General features: G+C 35.1%; 1 protein-coding gene across 1 annotated transcript; it reads right to left on the bottom strand.

The window, feature by feature from the left end:
- Nucleotides 1-3,277: 3,277 nt before the first annotated feature.
- LOC104235927 (delta-aminolevulinic acid dehydratase, chloroplastic) lies at nt 3,278-12,071 on the bottom strand. Its single transcript, XM_009789760.2, has 13 exons — nt 11,921-12,071; nt 10,886-11,211; nt 9,721-9,832; nt 9,568-9,641; nt 8,997-9,065; nt 8,839-8,922; nt 8,671-8,740; nt 7,304-7,359; nt 5,875-5,996; nt 5,401-5,472; nt 5,213-5,294; nt 5,052-5,129; nt 3,278-3,710 (listed from the first exon to the last, which is right to left on the bottom strand). Exons 2-13 carry the CDS (start codon nt 11,189-11,191, stop codon nt 3,543-3,545), a joined length of 1,293 nt encoding a protein of 430 aa, XP_009788062.1. The 5' UTR covers nt 11,192-11,211; nt 11,921-12,071; the 3' UTR covers nt 3,278-3,542.
- Between the last annotated feature and the right edge of the window lie 2,984 nt (nt 12,072-15,055).

The following is a 15,055-nucleotide window of genomic DNA, read 5'->3' as shown; positions in this document are numbered from 1 at the left end:
AAATACATTATTATATTAATATGTAGTACACTATTTTTTAATTTTTCTCTTTATGCATATGTGTTATGTAATAGTAGTATAGTCATATAGTTGCCGGGAATTAACTAGTAAAACTGTATACCATGTTCGTATAGTTATATGCCATATTAGTAATATATGATAGTTTGAACATTTTTTTTTGATTGTTTTAGCTGCATTTTAAAGTGAATTCTATTATGAAATTATTTATATGAACATGATTGCAATGCTAGAATTTTTTTGTGCCGATGGACATAGATTATGTGTATTATTTAATAGTTTTTATAACTATAGGCAATTGTTCGAACGACCCCATACAAACTATATACCCTTTTAATATACGGAATGAGCAAGTTGCCTTGCGAATATTTAGCTTGCAATGCGAGCATGTAATTTTCTCATACTTATATTATATCCTTTAATGTTTTGGTATAGTAGTATAGTCGCAGATAGTTGTACAATATTATAGAGCAATCATATACTCTGTTGGTATACATGTATACCATATTGGTATCATATGGTACTAGAGGTCTTTTTTGCTACCTATATTTTTATTGTATTTTTCAATATTTTATTATCATTACTATTCTAACGAGTATAAATGGAGATTTGGTGGTCGTAGATTATGTTTTCTTGGTCCATAACTAGTAATGTTATTACTAATGGCAGAGTGTGTACTGATATTTGTAGGGAAGGAGATCAAGGTTTATATGCAATCACGCAGAATTAGAAAAGGAACAAGAAATAAAAAAAATAAAAATAAAGGAGTCAAATTTGAGTGAAATAAGTTATGGTAAAAATAACAATAATAGGATCTGGGCAAAAAAATGAATAAAAGAGAAAAAATAAAAAAAGAAATAGAAAACGAGAAAAAAGAAAAGGAGAAAAGGAAAAAAAAACGAAAAAAGAAAAGAAACATAGAAATAAAAAAGAATTGAAGATAAAAGAGAAAATTCCCCCATAAAAACTACTATGGGTATGAAATGTAATTAGTTTGATGGTAGAAAAATAAATAAGTAGATAAGGATAAATAATTTTAGAAAATTTTTCATAAAACACTATCTTTTAGTGGTAATTAACTATCTAGAGATACCATTTGCTATATTACGGACTGTAGATACGTTTTATGTTGTTATAAGATGTATTAGATGTATTTAAGCTACTGTATTCATGAATACAATAGCAAAAATAGGCGTGAATCAGGGAAGTCCAGCTAATCAATTGTTGTATTCGAGTGTATTCGATTGTATTCATGGTGTGAAACATGGGATTACAGCTGGACAGATTATTGTATTCGACGGTATTCACGGCGTGAAATAGGGGATTACACTATTTTTAAACGGAAAGTGAATCAATTAACATAATAGACTCCTAATATAACTCAACAAACTCAATTATAACACACAAATTTTGTATTTCCAGTTATAAAAAAGATTCTCAACCAAAAAATACCCCAAAAACATAGCAATCTTCAGAGAAATTAGATAATACATCTGAATACATAAATTATATTAATTAATTAACATATGAATACATTCATGGCATATAGTGAGATAGTGAATACAATGAAAACATAGAATACATCGGGATACATTGAAATACAATAAAAAAAAGACAGTGAGTACAATGAAATACATGAAATACAGTGAGATACATTGAATTACAATGAAAAAAAAAGATAATGAATACAATGAAATACATGAAAATACAACGTGATACGTTGAAAATACATTGAAATATATTAACAAAAATTTTCTTCTTCATCGCGATTAATTGAATACTAGGGCTTCTAATTTAATTGAAAAGTTACGGATGACGCCGTTAACATAGAGAAAGATTTCAATGGATTCCCATTGATGACACCATTGAAGGGGTTACTGGGAATCTTTTTGATGCTTACTTGAAACCCTATTTCCTTTAAGCATATCGACCAGTGAGGAAGGGTGATCTATTTCTCGTAAGAGGAGGAATGCGAAGTGTAGAGTTCAAGGTTACTTCCATCAAACGATTCTCTAATTCCAGGAACACAACTAGGTCTTACCACCAAGGAAGAGCTAGGGTTTCTCGTTGGATTGAGATTGAGCATCATGTTTTCAGGAACGAGGGAAGAGAATGACATGTATCAAGTAGAGAGAGTAAGAAAATAGTGGAACTAAATAACGTATTTAGTGGCTTAGGAGTAGGAGGTAACCAAAATTAGATATTTTGCTATAAACATTAAAATGTATTTATAAAAATAATTTTTTTAAATAATATTTATTTAAAATAAATAAGGTGCTAACCTTTGCTATAGGAGATAAAAATTCTATAATTTTATTTTTGTGGATAACTGTGTCATTCACCCAATTTAACTCTGTGGCCCAAATGTACTTGAATCCTTGGTCCAATGAAATTTTGATGTCTACCGCTACCACCTCCTTCTACCATGGCAGCGGCAGCTATGCTTATTTACTTTTGTTGTTTTTATATATCGAACATGTCCATGTTAATACTCAGATGCTCCATGCACTCTTTACTTTTGTTGCTTTTAAGTTATCGTACATGTCCTAATTAGTGCCCCATAGATGCTCCATGTATTCTGTTGAGAATTCAAACGCTATGTTTATTTCGCATTTGGATTTTATTTGCATATTGTGAGATTTATGTAGTTATCTTACTCTTTATTATGAATCATGTTGGTATTAAATCCATTGTTTGTCGCCTTAGAATGTAGTTAGGGGTTCGCTCGGCGGGAATGCTAGCCAAGTCCCGGTTACGGATCCTAGAAATTTGAGTCGTGACAAAATGTCAGTACCATTCCCTAATTACAAGCTGTTGAATGCAAGCTTAAGTCATTTTTGCAGGGTTCCATGATTCCTGATTTTAGCCATTTGTAGAGTGTATGACATGATCAGAAGTTTAAGAAACACAATAAAAGAAGAAAGGAGCCAAAACACATAGAAGACTACAATATTACTAATATTCTGTTGAATTTTGTCCATTTTTCAATGTGGAAGGAGTAAGGAATTTAACAGCAATTGACTTTAGGGAAATGAAACAAAATAGGTATGCAAATATAGTATATAGTATAGGGCTGCTCTTCCCTTAACCAGAGGTCTCGAGTTCGAGCCCTGGGGTATGAATTTTTTTTTTGGTAGGGAGCGCTCCCCCCGAATGGGGCCCTACGCGACGCGGATCCAAATATAGTTGGGCTCCAGTACAAGTACCGGACAATGGTGGGAAACCAAAAAAATATGGGAGTTCTGCCAAATTGAGGAACTTGAAACAAAGTAATCTTCTATTATTTTATTAGAAATAATAATAACTAATGCACAAAATGGTTACAAAGAAGAGAATAGCCTCCCTCTAAAGCTCACATCAAATAATCCAAATTCATTCGTGCTTGAGTTAGCCAGAAAATCAAACAATAGAGAAAGAACATAGTCAAATTCAGGCTAGATTTAGGAAAATGAACTCACATCAACTAATCTGAAAAGTTCGCTCAAAAATTGGTACGCGCATACTGTTTATGGTCCGGCTAGCTTTTACCTCTTCTCTCCGCACAAGCATCTACCAGCCTGCAGAGCGAAATAGGTCAAAATGATGTCCGCACCTGCGCGTCTAAGGCACATCAATGATTCCATCATAACCCTTTCTTCGTCAATCATTTTTAGAACTCCACCCGCTTTAATCATCGAGTATTCACCTGAAACCTGCAGAGACAGAAACTCAAGAAACTGAAGAAGATGATAGTGTAGAATTGAAGGCAAAATTAATCTTAAAGGATATTGGGCAAAAACTGATTTTCAGATACCAGAAACTGTAAAAGAAGATAATGGTAGGGCATCAAACAAAGAATAAGGAAATGACTTTCTGATGAATATTTATCGGGTCAAAGGTTTAACTTCTCTAAAGCTCCCAATTGGCATTGACAATTGAAAGACGTCTACACTATGATGATTTATTGTGTGTGAATTAGTCCACTAGCAATGGTTGTGTCAACACACCAGGATGCTACTTTAATAAACTCTTATACTTGACAGAACTGAACAATTCAGCAGTTTTGGAAAAACAAGTCTCAAAGCATCATTCATCAAAATCATTCACTTCGCAAAGCGTTCAGCTTTATTTGGAAGGAAGGGTTATTTATTAGCCAAAAAAGGCTTTCTTTTCCCTCAAATCCCTTATAAGATTAAACAAACATGGGCAAGAATCAGAAAGCAAAGCGCAGCATTAACCAAACATACCCTTGAGGGCATAGCGCCAGAAATTTTACTGAGCCCTGTACAGAAACAACTCAAGTCCAGGCTCAGACTTACCAAAAGCTGTAGTTGTCAAAATTTTTACAGAATAGTGTAAAAGGTAAAAGCGGAATTCAAACATTAATTGCAAGTAGGACCTGTTAGAACCATCTGGCATTGATTTTACTTAAAGGCAGTCGACAACTATAGCAAATAAAGACCACTAGCGGAACTTCATAAATGACATTGCTGACAAGGATCAAGTGAACATTTGTCTTAGCTGAATAAAGCATTTTCTCTGTTGGAATACATATTTGTCCTCTAGAGTTGGGTTAGTATTTAAGAATTGCTAGCTTTCACGATATCAAACTTCTGTTCTCCTAAGAAGCCACACTCTTAAATAGTAAAAACTGTATAGGCTGTACAAAGGATTCAAACTCCAAAACCCTTTACAAAAATATTTTTCAAAACCAGAATTCAAAGTACTAGTAAATCGACGAGATCTCTAATTGGTCACACATAAGCATTGCAATCCATCTAAATGACAATGCTGAATATGAAGTAAAATCATCTTCTTAAGCACAAACGCAAGAGGCAAAAGTTTTGAAGTTCATAGCAACCTTATATATTTCATTTTAGCCCTCTAAAACCTCAATATAGCCTGAGGCTTCATCATCAGTTCATAATGTTACAGCTCCGACAGAGCAACAATTAGATCATCGCTTTTGACCAGTACGGCTAAGATTGAGCATCAGGAAATGTTCATTGAAACCATTGAATGATGAGAAACAAGCTAAACAAACATCTGAGTACCTGATAGGCAGCAATGGGCAAAGCAGATTTATCCCGAAGAAGCCTTATAATATCCAAATAAGGCAAACCTGGTTTAACCTGATATGCAAATAAAACAACTTTAGAACAGAATGAGTAGTATGCATCCAACTATTCTGCAGAACATCAAAAGCAAAACTGACGAGAAGAATATCAGCTCCTTCAGACTCATCGGCTTGCAGCTCAACTAGTGCTTCTCTGTAATTTGCGGGGTTCATCTGATAACTGCATGTGAAAACCAAGTTCATGGACAAATAAGCTCATTTTGACAATATAAAGAATGATATATTTTTTATAAAAGGAAAATTAATTTTAGTTTGTTGTTCAGTACGTTTTCTTATCTCCAAAACGTGGATTTGAATCTAAAGCCTCCCTGAATGGTCCATAAAACGAGCTTGCATACCTGCATTATGATTCAAGCCAACAAGTTGAGAAAGAGATAGAAGTCGAGTTTCAATATCAAAGAAGCCATAAGGAGAAGATATAAAATAGGAAATAGCCCTGCATTTTAACTTATCAGACCGCTAACACCCGGAACAATCAGAGTGACTGATTATCAAGTTCTCTTGCATGACAGGAACTAGTTCTTAAGCTGCCAGTGAGTGCTTATGTTAAACAATAACATGAAAATTACTATAAAATGCTGTTTATCCATTTAGGCGTGACCTAAACCATGCTGCTCAATGTACAATACAGGATAGGAAAGCTGCTTCACTGAATAGAGAATCAATGTGCAGACAGCTAATTATTCCAGAACAAATTTATAATATCTGCATAACAGAACTAACGATTTTTGACAAATTACTTTGCCGTATAGGACATGATAGAGACATGCTGAAACCCTTCAGCATCGAGAGCTGCTCGAATTGCTCCTACACGACCATCCATCATGTCACTCGGACTGACAACATCTGCTCCTGCTCTGGCCTAAGGCAAAAGAAGAGGGAAGAAACAAGATTGGAAATTGCATTTTTAATCAGACAACAACAACAACAACGACCCAGTGTATTCCCACAAGTGGGTTTGGGGAGGCTGAGATGTACGCAGCCTTACCCCTACCCTAGAGGGGTAGAGTGGCTGTTTCCGATAGACTCTGTGCATTTTTAATCAGAAGTTCTAAAAAATTGCATGCAAGCATAAAAAGTGCAAAGGAAAAAACAAACGGACACCTGATGCATATATGTTTTTAGGTTTGAAAAGCATTACATGCTCAAGGAGAAGCCAAGTTCAAGAGAAGCATCAACAACTCGAAGAATTACTCAATCCAATAACATTTTGGGATATTTTATTCCTTGCTGTATGTTGATTTTTACTGCTTTTCTGTTACAGTACTTGTGCTAGTGTTTTGTGGGCTGCTGGTTCCTTCTTCTCTGTTGTTTTTAGCTCTTATTGGGCTTCTATGCCAATCTATCGAGCTTGCAAGCAGTGGTTCAGATTCTTGTGGATATGAAGGCAAACAATTAGACATGAGAGCAGCAATTGAAAACCCTAGAAGAATTCATTGCCAGTTCACATGGTTCACTTAGAGAAGATTCAAGAGTAAAATTCGAGCAACACTCTCCTCGAAGTTCCTAACCTTTTTTTTCTACGACAAAGAAGTTCCTAACCTAACACTCTTTCAAAAAAACTTTCAGAGTAACATCCACTGCTGCATGTAATGCCACTTATAATAAAACTGAATGATGGTTTTTCTTTTTCCATTATTCTCTTTGACAATCTCCCCACTACCAAGGCTGCAGCGCTATTGCCTTCACCCTCTTAAACCCCACTTCGCCAGCTGTTCCTTCATGTTGCACTTTCTCCCTCCATGTAGTTGTATACCACTTGGGATGACTTGACCTTTTTGAGATTGTAAAATTCTGTACTTTGTAATGACTAAAATCATGTTCAGTCTTAAAACAATAAAAAGAAAGAGATGGTGGCGATCAGAATAATAGTTGCTTTTCAACTAGATCTATATCCGTCAGCCTCTGAGTCCAGCAATATTACATGGGGAGTAGTTTTCCAGTAAGGTCAAACACAAACTACATGCAAAGTAAGAAAAAAAATAAAGAACCTACGCTTCCCAGGTTGATAACTCAGCCTGTAATTCGTCATAGAAATAATTTTCAAGGACCACAAGAAGTGGTGCAACTCAACTAAGGTAAACACACACAATATGTAGTTATGTACACATGTAAGTGATAGAAGCTTGTGTGTAGTGAAGAAGCATTATCATATGAGATAAAAGATACCTGGGCAACCGCCTGCTTACACAACTGATGCACAGTCTCATCATTCATGATAACTCCTGCAAGCCATTACAATTGACAAAATAGTTCATAATCCATGCCTCATTTTTTTTTTTTTGGCCTCAATGTTAAGCTCATCCATGCCTCATTAAAACTCAAGTTTTCAATATTTCAACTTTAACTCTGTATATGTGTGGTCATTCATTCATAAGAAAAAGCAAAAAGGCCAACAATTTCATGCTTCTTTGTCTTTATACTTCTTCCCTCAACCCCCATTAACAAGAAAATTAGTCCAATTCTGTTCCTTTTATGGAAAAAGAAATATCATTGATGGAGAAAGGAGATACACAATCAACGGCGGATAAGTACAATTTTTTCCAAACAAAATGTTGACGATCATTCACAACTGATGCCATGCTAAAGCTATCAACTGTTGAAACCTTTTCGAACACATACTAACTACAGTACTGGGAAGCTTGATCAACATAGGGGTGCACAGGAAAAACGATACCAAACCAACCAAAAAAACAGACATGCCCTTTGACTTGGTTTGGGTATTAAATAAATAAAACCCATAATGTTAGGTTTGATTCACTACTAGAAAGAAGAAAAAAACCGAACTAACAACATATATAATCAACTTACTATTTACTTTACAGAGATTTTTTTAAGAACTTTATATAATCTTAGCAAACAAAAAAAGTTATCTAAACATATTCATGATGCTTGTATGATTCTTTTTTTTTCTTTCTATATTTAAGTTATTTAGGAGTGATTTGTTTATTGTTTTATTCAGTAAAGTTAGTAAAGTTTGAAAGTATATATGGATGTTAGATCGTTGTTTGATTTATGAATAAGAATAGTTATCATGTCTCACAGTGAACTTCTCACCTATGGAAGTTTAAATAGATAATAAGTTCATCTGTTGGATTTTTTCTGATGACCGAGAAATCTGCCTAGGGCCAACCCATAGGACCAACTGCAGCCTTCGAAAATAGGGATAATGGGCGAGCTCATCTACCCTTTTCCACTTAAATACTAGGCTTAGTTCTAAGTCACAAGTCCTTTAACCTTTGCCACTTGAACTAATCCCTGGGGGCTTTATCTGTTGGATTCTTGCTAAGCATAAATTGACATATGAGAAGTTTTATCCTTAGCTGTGGATTGAATTTGTATTTCGTTTGACTTAAAAACTGAATAAACCAATAAAAACTTAAACCAGGAAACCGATTCTATCTGGTTTGGTTGGTTTGTATATTCAGAATTTGGTTTGGCATGTGTATGTAGCAAACTGACATAGTTGGTTCGATGTAATTCTGCAATAAACGGTTTTTCTTTTAGGCTGGGATGAATGGAATACAATGTCTTACCATCTTCTCTGACAATGCCATCATGCCCATCAGATGAATATGGATCCAAAGCAACATCAGTGTAGATAACCTATCGACGATGCATCAAACATCAGAGGAAGAACCAGAGATTCCCCACACAGCAGTTTAAGCAGATAAAAAGAAACCTGGTAAAGTGTATCTACATACAAGATCGGGGTATTTGTCTTTCAGCAAACGTATAGCTCGAGGCACTAATCCATTTTCATTGTATGCTTCATCTCCTGTAGAGGTCTGAAGTTACAGAAAACATGTTATATAATCTCAACTCAGATGGTACATGGAAATTTATGCCGGTAAAAGAGGACCTTTAAAGCATCTGGAACTTTAGGGAAGAGCACAATGCTGTTGACGCCAACATCCCTCGCCTTCGAGACCTGCAAAAGGAAAAAACATACATCTAATTGTTTCAAGAAAATGCACAAAAGTATTACAAAGGTGCCATGATTGAAGTAAATTATGAATTTGTGAATGATATTCTATGTATATTTAACCAAGCCACCTTTGGCAAACAGCCAGATTGAAACTGAAGCACTACGAAGATTTATATGGGCGTCAAAGAGCATAAAATAGTAAGTGTCAAGAATGGTGATATTCTGAAAGCTGGTTAAATTCTAGAAATGCTGTCGTTCCGTTTGGTATTTAGTTCTCAATCCGACGCAGCAAGCAGAGCAATCAATTGCAGCCTGCAAACCCATCTATAGCCTATCCATTTATCACTAGCTAAAACTTGGAACAGGAGGGAGCAGTGAATTATACTACCAGATCAATTAGGGAAAGAAGAACTGAATTAAGGAAACCAAATGTTGAAACTCTGGTCTAAGAATGCAAAAGCCAAAATGGAGGATGAAGAATCATAGGAATAGCTGAGTCACCAACCTCTTCAACAAGACCATGTCTCCATCCAAGCCTATAACATCCAGGCATTGCTCCGATAGGTGTGTCCTCTTCACCTGCAAGTGCGTGCAATTTGTAAAAAGAGATGAAGAGAGGTTTTTAGCAGAGAAGGAAATAACTCATACAAGTACTCACCCTCATGAATAAATAGTGGATATACAAGATTTGCAGGGCTTATATTTGTTTCCTGGAATGCAGCCCTAACTGCTGGAGACCTACGATTACGGCGTGGTCGCCTATTAATTGGCTATACAAGCAAAATCCAATCATTAGTTATAGGCACATGGCAAATCAATCATATCAACTTCCTATGCATTCTTGAGTCTGTATTAAAACGTTACCACCAAAAATTCACAAAAAGTCTGCCAATTCAACCAAGATGTTATCGTTTTACAAACTAAACAAGTTAACACTGCTACTTACCAAATAATAAATGTGGTACTCCTTGACAGCCTACTAGAAGTTGAAGGAATAAGCATTAATTACACCATCTTCAGAATCAAGTATCCATAGGGATGTATCACAAAGATGGCTAAGTATCTTGTGTGAATGGAATTAAGACCCTTGAAGTTTCTAAAATTAACAGAAAGCCCCTACAGATTAATATCGTTTAATTTTGCAAGTATCAAACTGAACATTCTGCATCCTGCGTCCCGATAAGATTAGTCAAAGACGTTCAGTGAAGCTGTCATTAGACCTTATCAGTAAACTTCAAAATTTTATAGTCGCTGCAACTCTTTCATGGTATGGTTGCTTTCCTTAATAAGGCTTTCGGTAGCTGAAACTTCTGAAAATGTCATACAAAATCTTGAAGAGGCTAAATAAAGCCTCGAAAGGTAATAACACCCATCAGCATCAGTTTCGTAGTCTTCCAATAGCACTCTATCATTTCTGAAACTTCTGTCATAGCATTTAAATTCTGTAGATGAATCAATTGTTCATATCCTAAGCCAGTTATATTTATTGAGATGCATATACTCAATTGTGATTAAGTTATCACAGCATATTTGTTCTCCACATCTTCTGTTATTCCCAGAGTTGGTAAGTTACTTGTCATTCAAAACAACGTATAATAAATGCAACTACACCATACTCAATTACATTTGGCTAGCTAGTTCAATTAAAAACAAATAGACACTCTAGACTCTTTCGTATCAAATTCTGGTTAAGATTTTATAGGAAATTAGAAACTGACTTTCAGCAGCTTAGAATGAAAATGACGGATATCTAGAACACTTCCTCACCATTTCCATGATTGAAAATCAACATATTTACAGGTAATGATAAGTCTCAAACTAACCAGTGAAGACACAATAGGGGTACCGGCAGGTGCAGCCGGCTTTGGTGGAACTGGAGGAGCTTCCGGCGCATTTCCGGCAACCACAGCAGCTTCACACTCCTCATCACTCAACCCCATCTTTCTCAAGGGCCCTGAACCAGACCCTTTATCATGCCCTTCGTTGCTGGACCTTATGGTCAACACCCTCCTCCGATTCAACCTAATAGAAGGCCGTGCACACAGCAAATTTGGCGATGGTTTCACTGTCACCTCAAACTTCACAGCTCCAATATTACAAGGTGAGTTCAACATTGCCGCGGAAGCCATTATTGCTCAGATAAGCAGCACTACAATACGATGGAAGATGCGCAAATTACAGTTCTAAATTTCAGAACATGAATACCAGAAAGACTACATTATAAAAAAATATATATAAAAAAAAGGGTAATTTAAGCTTTAGAAAGCATAATGTGCGGAATTTCTTAATTAATTTCGCAAAAGCCAAGAACTTTCAAATGCATCATTTTACTGAAGCAAATCCATAAAAGCAAAAACCAAAAGAGAATATATCACTAAAATTTGAATTTGAGCATTCCAAAACATAATGTTCTAATAATTCTATTAGTAAAACTAATAAGAACAAGAACCTAGAAAAAGTTCATTACAAGACTAGAAATTTTAGCATTTGTAAGCACAATGGAGATGAACATATGATTTCTTGAGTTGATTGGAGAAAACCCAAAAAAGACATACTTCCAAATTCACCTATCCACGTAAGCAAATCCAATAACAAGAAAAAAAAAGATTGCATTACGAGAATTGAATTTGAGCACTCTAAACCGTAATTGAGCTAAAGATTTTTTTTTTGAAAATTTGGCAAAACACACTAAATTCCGATATGTATCAATGAACTGCAGTAAAACCCCCAAAGAGCTTATAGTACAAAAAATTGAAATTTGAGGCATTGAAAAGCAAAATTGAGCAAAAGATGTGAATTTTTCTCAAATAATTCTGAACACCCAGAAAAAATCTTGACAAAGAGAAGCAAAATTTTACCTCAGAATGGAGGAAGAGAGGGAGAAGGAGAGTAATCTTATCTGGAGATCAATAAAGAAGGCTAATTGACGGTGAAACTGACAAAGAAGATAGATTTCAGTTGGCATTTTCCAAGTACATACTCTATTCTATTCGTCGTCAAATGTTGTTTGCTTCTTGATGGGGCCCCGTGGGTACTTTATCACCATTTCTTTTCTTCAACAGTAATCTTGAATTTTTGATTTAGGGATATAACTTTTGAATTATTTTTTTTTGTCAATCTTGATTTGGTGTAAATTTCTTTTTTATAGTTGTTTCGAAATTATTTACCAAAATGGTAGAACCGTCACTATTTTCTATTTATTTTGATTATTATACACGAAAAGGGGGGAAAAGAGATGCTAAAATGTGAAATTACTCACAAAATAAGCTGGTGTTCAATTCTATTAAAATCATCACATCATTAAATGATTAACCAATGAAATCTTTTCAAAAGATTTAATGCTAAAAGATCTTTCAAAATAATTATCTCCGAGAAAGCTGATAATAAAATCATTTCAAAGTCGCCAAGAATTAAACGATTTTAATGAAACATTTATTAGTAAGTGACCTTTTGTAATTAACATAAATTAGTTTATTAAATGAGAGTACGTTTGTAAAGGCATCTAGAGATTTAATTTGTATATAATTGGATATAATTATATAGTTTAATATGATGGTTGACCAAGTAATTATATCAATATGGAAATGATGTAATTGAAGGTGGAATTAAACTATTCTTAAGGGCATGTGATAATTGGTGGTACTTATTGTGTAATTACAACGACAAGCTAATATTACTTTGGTCCCAATTTATGTGATGATATTTATATTTAACTAAACACAAAGTTTAAAAATGAAAGACTAACTTTTAATTTATGGTCTAAAGCAAGTCATAAATATTTATTTTATTATAAATCATATCAGAGTAAAAGCAAAGAGTGTCACAGGAAATTAAGACATATGGAGTATAACTTGTCTAATTCTCTTTAATTCTTCTATTACCAAATATATTACTATTATTGTTTTTTATATTATTTTTCTTTTATTTATCTTATTCTTATTTTTAACCTAGAGCGTTGCTTACTTTTTTTTTGACAAAAACATGGATATATATATATATATATATATATATATATATATATATATATATATATATATTAAAACTACAAATTAGAGTTTGTTACATCACCCTCATAAGTAGGCGACTTAAGGATACTGATATTGCCTAAGTTGGCAAGATTAATACACACACTAGTAGATAGAGACTTAATAAGGTAAACATTGACATCCCTATCTGCATCAAGCTTATTTATAACAAAAGGTGGTGGCCTATCTAACACAACATGAGATTTTGGATTGTTGAGAGCATCCTTTGCCAGCTTGTGCGCAACTTGATTTCCATCCCTAAAGTTATGCTGGATTGGTGGGTCCTTCAGCTGGTCCATTAACTACCTACAAGAAGAAATAGTCATGTGATGAGATTTATAATCCTCGTTTAGAGCTTTAATAACTTTAGTTGAGTCAGTTTCTATCACTAATGGAGTTAGTCCCTCGTTGAAAGCTAAGATGAGTCCCTCTTTGAGAGCTTCCAGCTCTAAGTGGAGGGCTGTTGATGTTGGGCATTGGTGCTGAAACCCTAGAATCCAATTGTCGTTACTGTCTCAGATGATTCCTCCTAGACCTGTCAAATATTCTTTCTCACGAAAGGCGCCATCAAAGTTAGCTTGAGATAGCCATTGTGAGATTTGTACCACATAATGTTGATTGTATGGGTGAGGACACGTAGCTTTTCATTTTGAATGAGGAGTTTATATTTAGTGGCAATATCGATAGCTCTTTCGAGGGAGGCATTATGAGAGGTGTTGTCCATATTGTTTTTATTTCTGTTAACCCAAATGTTCCAAATAATAAAGGGATATAGCTCGAGCCATGTGAGGAAAGGTGACAATGTTGGAGTATTAAAGTCTCTTATACTAATAAGCCAATTGTCTTTGTGCTTATTGGGTCATTGTTAAGACATTTAAATATCCAGATATCGCGGACCATTTTACACCTAATGAAGATGTGATCATTTGTTTCATTTTCTGATTTACAGGTTGGGCAAATAGGGTCTATGTTAATACCAATATAGTTGAGATAGGAACGAGTAGGAAGTTTATTATGAAGACATTTCCATAAGAAATATTTTATTTTATTGAGGCATTTGAGGTTCCATATCCAACTAAAGTCTGGAAGATTTTTGTTGATATTTGAAACAACTTTGTAACAAGAATTTGACGTGAATTTGCCATTTTCAATTAGAGCCCAGGTGGGTATGTCTTTGGGACTCTCTGTTGGAGTAATAGAGAGAATGCTATTGATTAAAGGTTTGGGCAACTCAAAGGCTAGTTTTTTGAGATCCCAAGTATTGTTCGTCCGAATGTCCTTTATGGTGAGACTTTCATCTTGGATGGTAGTAGGCCCTTGGATTGCTTGCCTAAGATTTTTGAATTTTGGAATCCAATTTGACTCCCATATATTGATGTTAGAGTGATTATTGGGGATCCAGATGATTCCTTTATTACAAAGTTCCCAACTGATCATTATGCTTTTCTATATGAAGGAGGTATTTTTATGATTTTTGCTAGAGCCGTAGATGGAGCAGTCCAGACCAACGAACCAAATCACTTTCACACCTCGAATCTTTGGTGGATTCTAGACACCATACGCCAGGACAATCAGGAAGGCCGCTCCCTCTGTACTGCCTATTTTAGCTCGGACTAATGTGTAGAGCCCACAAAGCGCAGACATTTTATTCAAATGATAACGGGTACGCTACCCGGAGGCAATTTCAACGCCACTCAGCCAAAAGGATGGAATTCCCCGGCAAAGGTAGGACTAAAGCATTCGACAAAAAGCTGCAGGCAACGGGAGAAAGTCCTTCACCATATGACCGGTCGTCGGCATCGACTTCTCCGTTCTCTAAGGGATCAAAGGGTAAGCAGAATTGCATATTCGTCTAAGCCTAGTTGAAGGCAGCGGAAGGCTGCATTGAAACTCGCGCCTCGGAATGGCAGGAAAGGACCAAGCCTAGAAAACATTGCCTACACACCCCGCAGCAGGGGAGGATTACTT

The sequence above is a fragment of the Nicotiana sylvestris genome, chromosome 8, assembly GCF_000393655.2.
Source record: "Nicotiana sylvestris chromosome 8, ASM39365v2, whole genome shotgun sequence".
NCBI classification, from domain to species: Eukaryota; Viridiplantae; Streptophyta; class Magnoliopsida; order Solanales; family Solanaceae; genus Nicotiana; species Nicotiana sylvestris.
The sequence above is the reverse complement of the archived record's forward strand: the minus strand, read 5'-3'. Positions and strand labels throughout refer to the sequence as shown.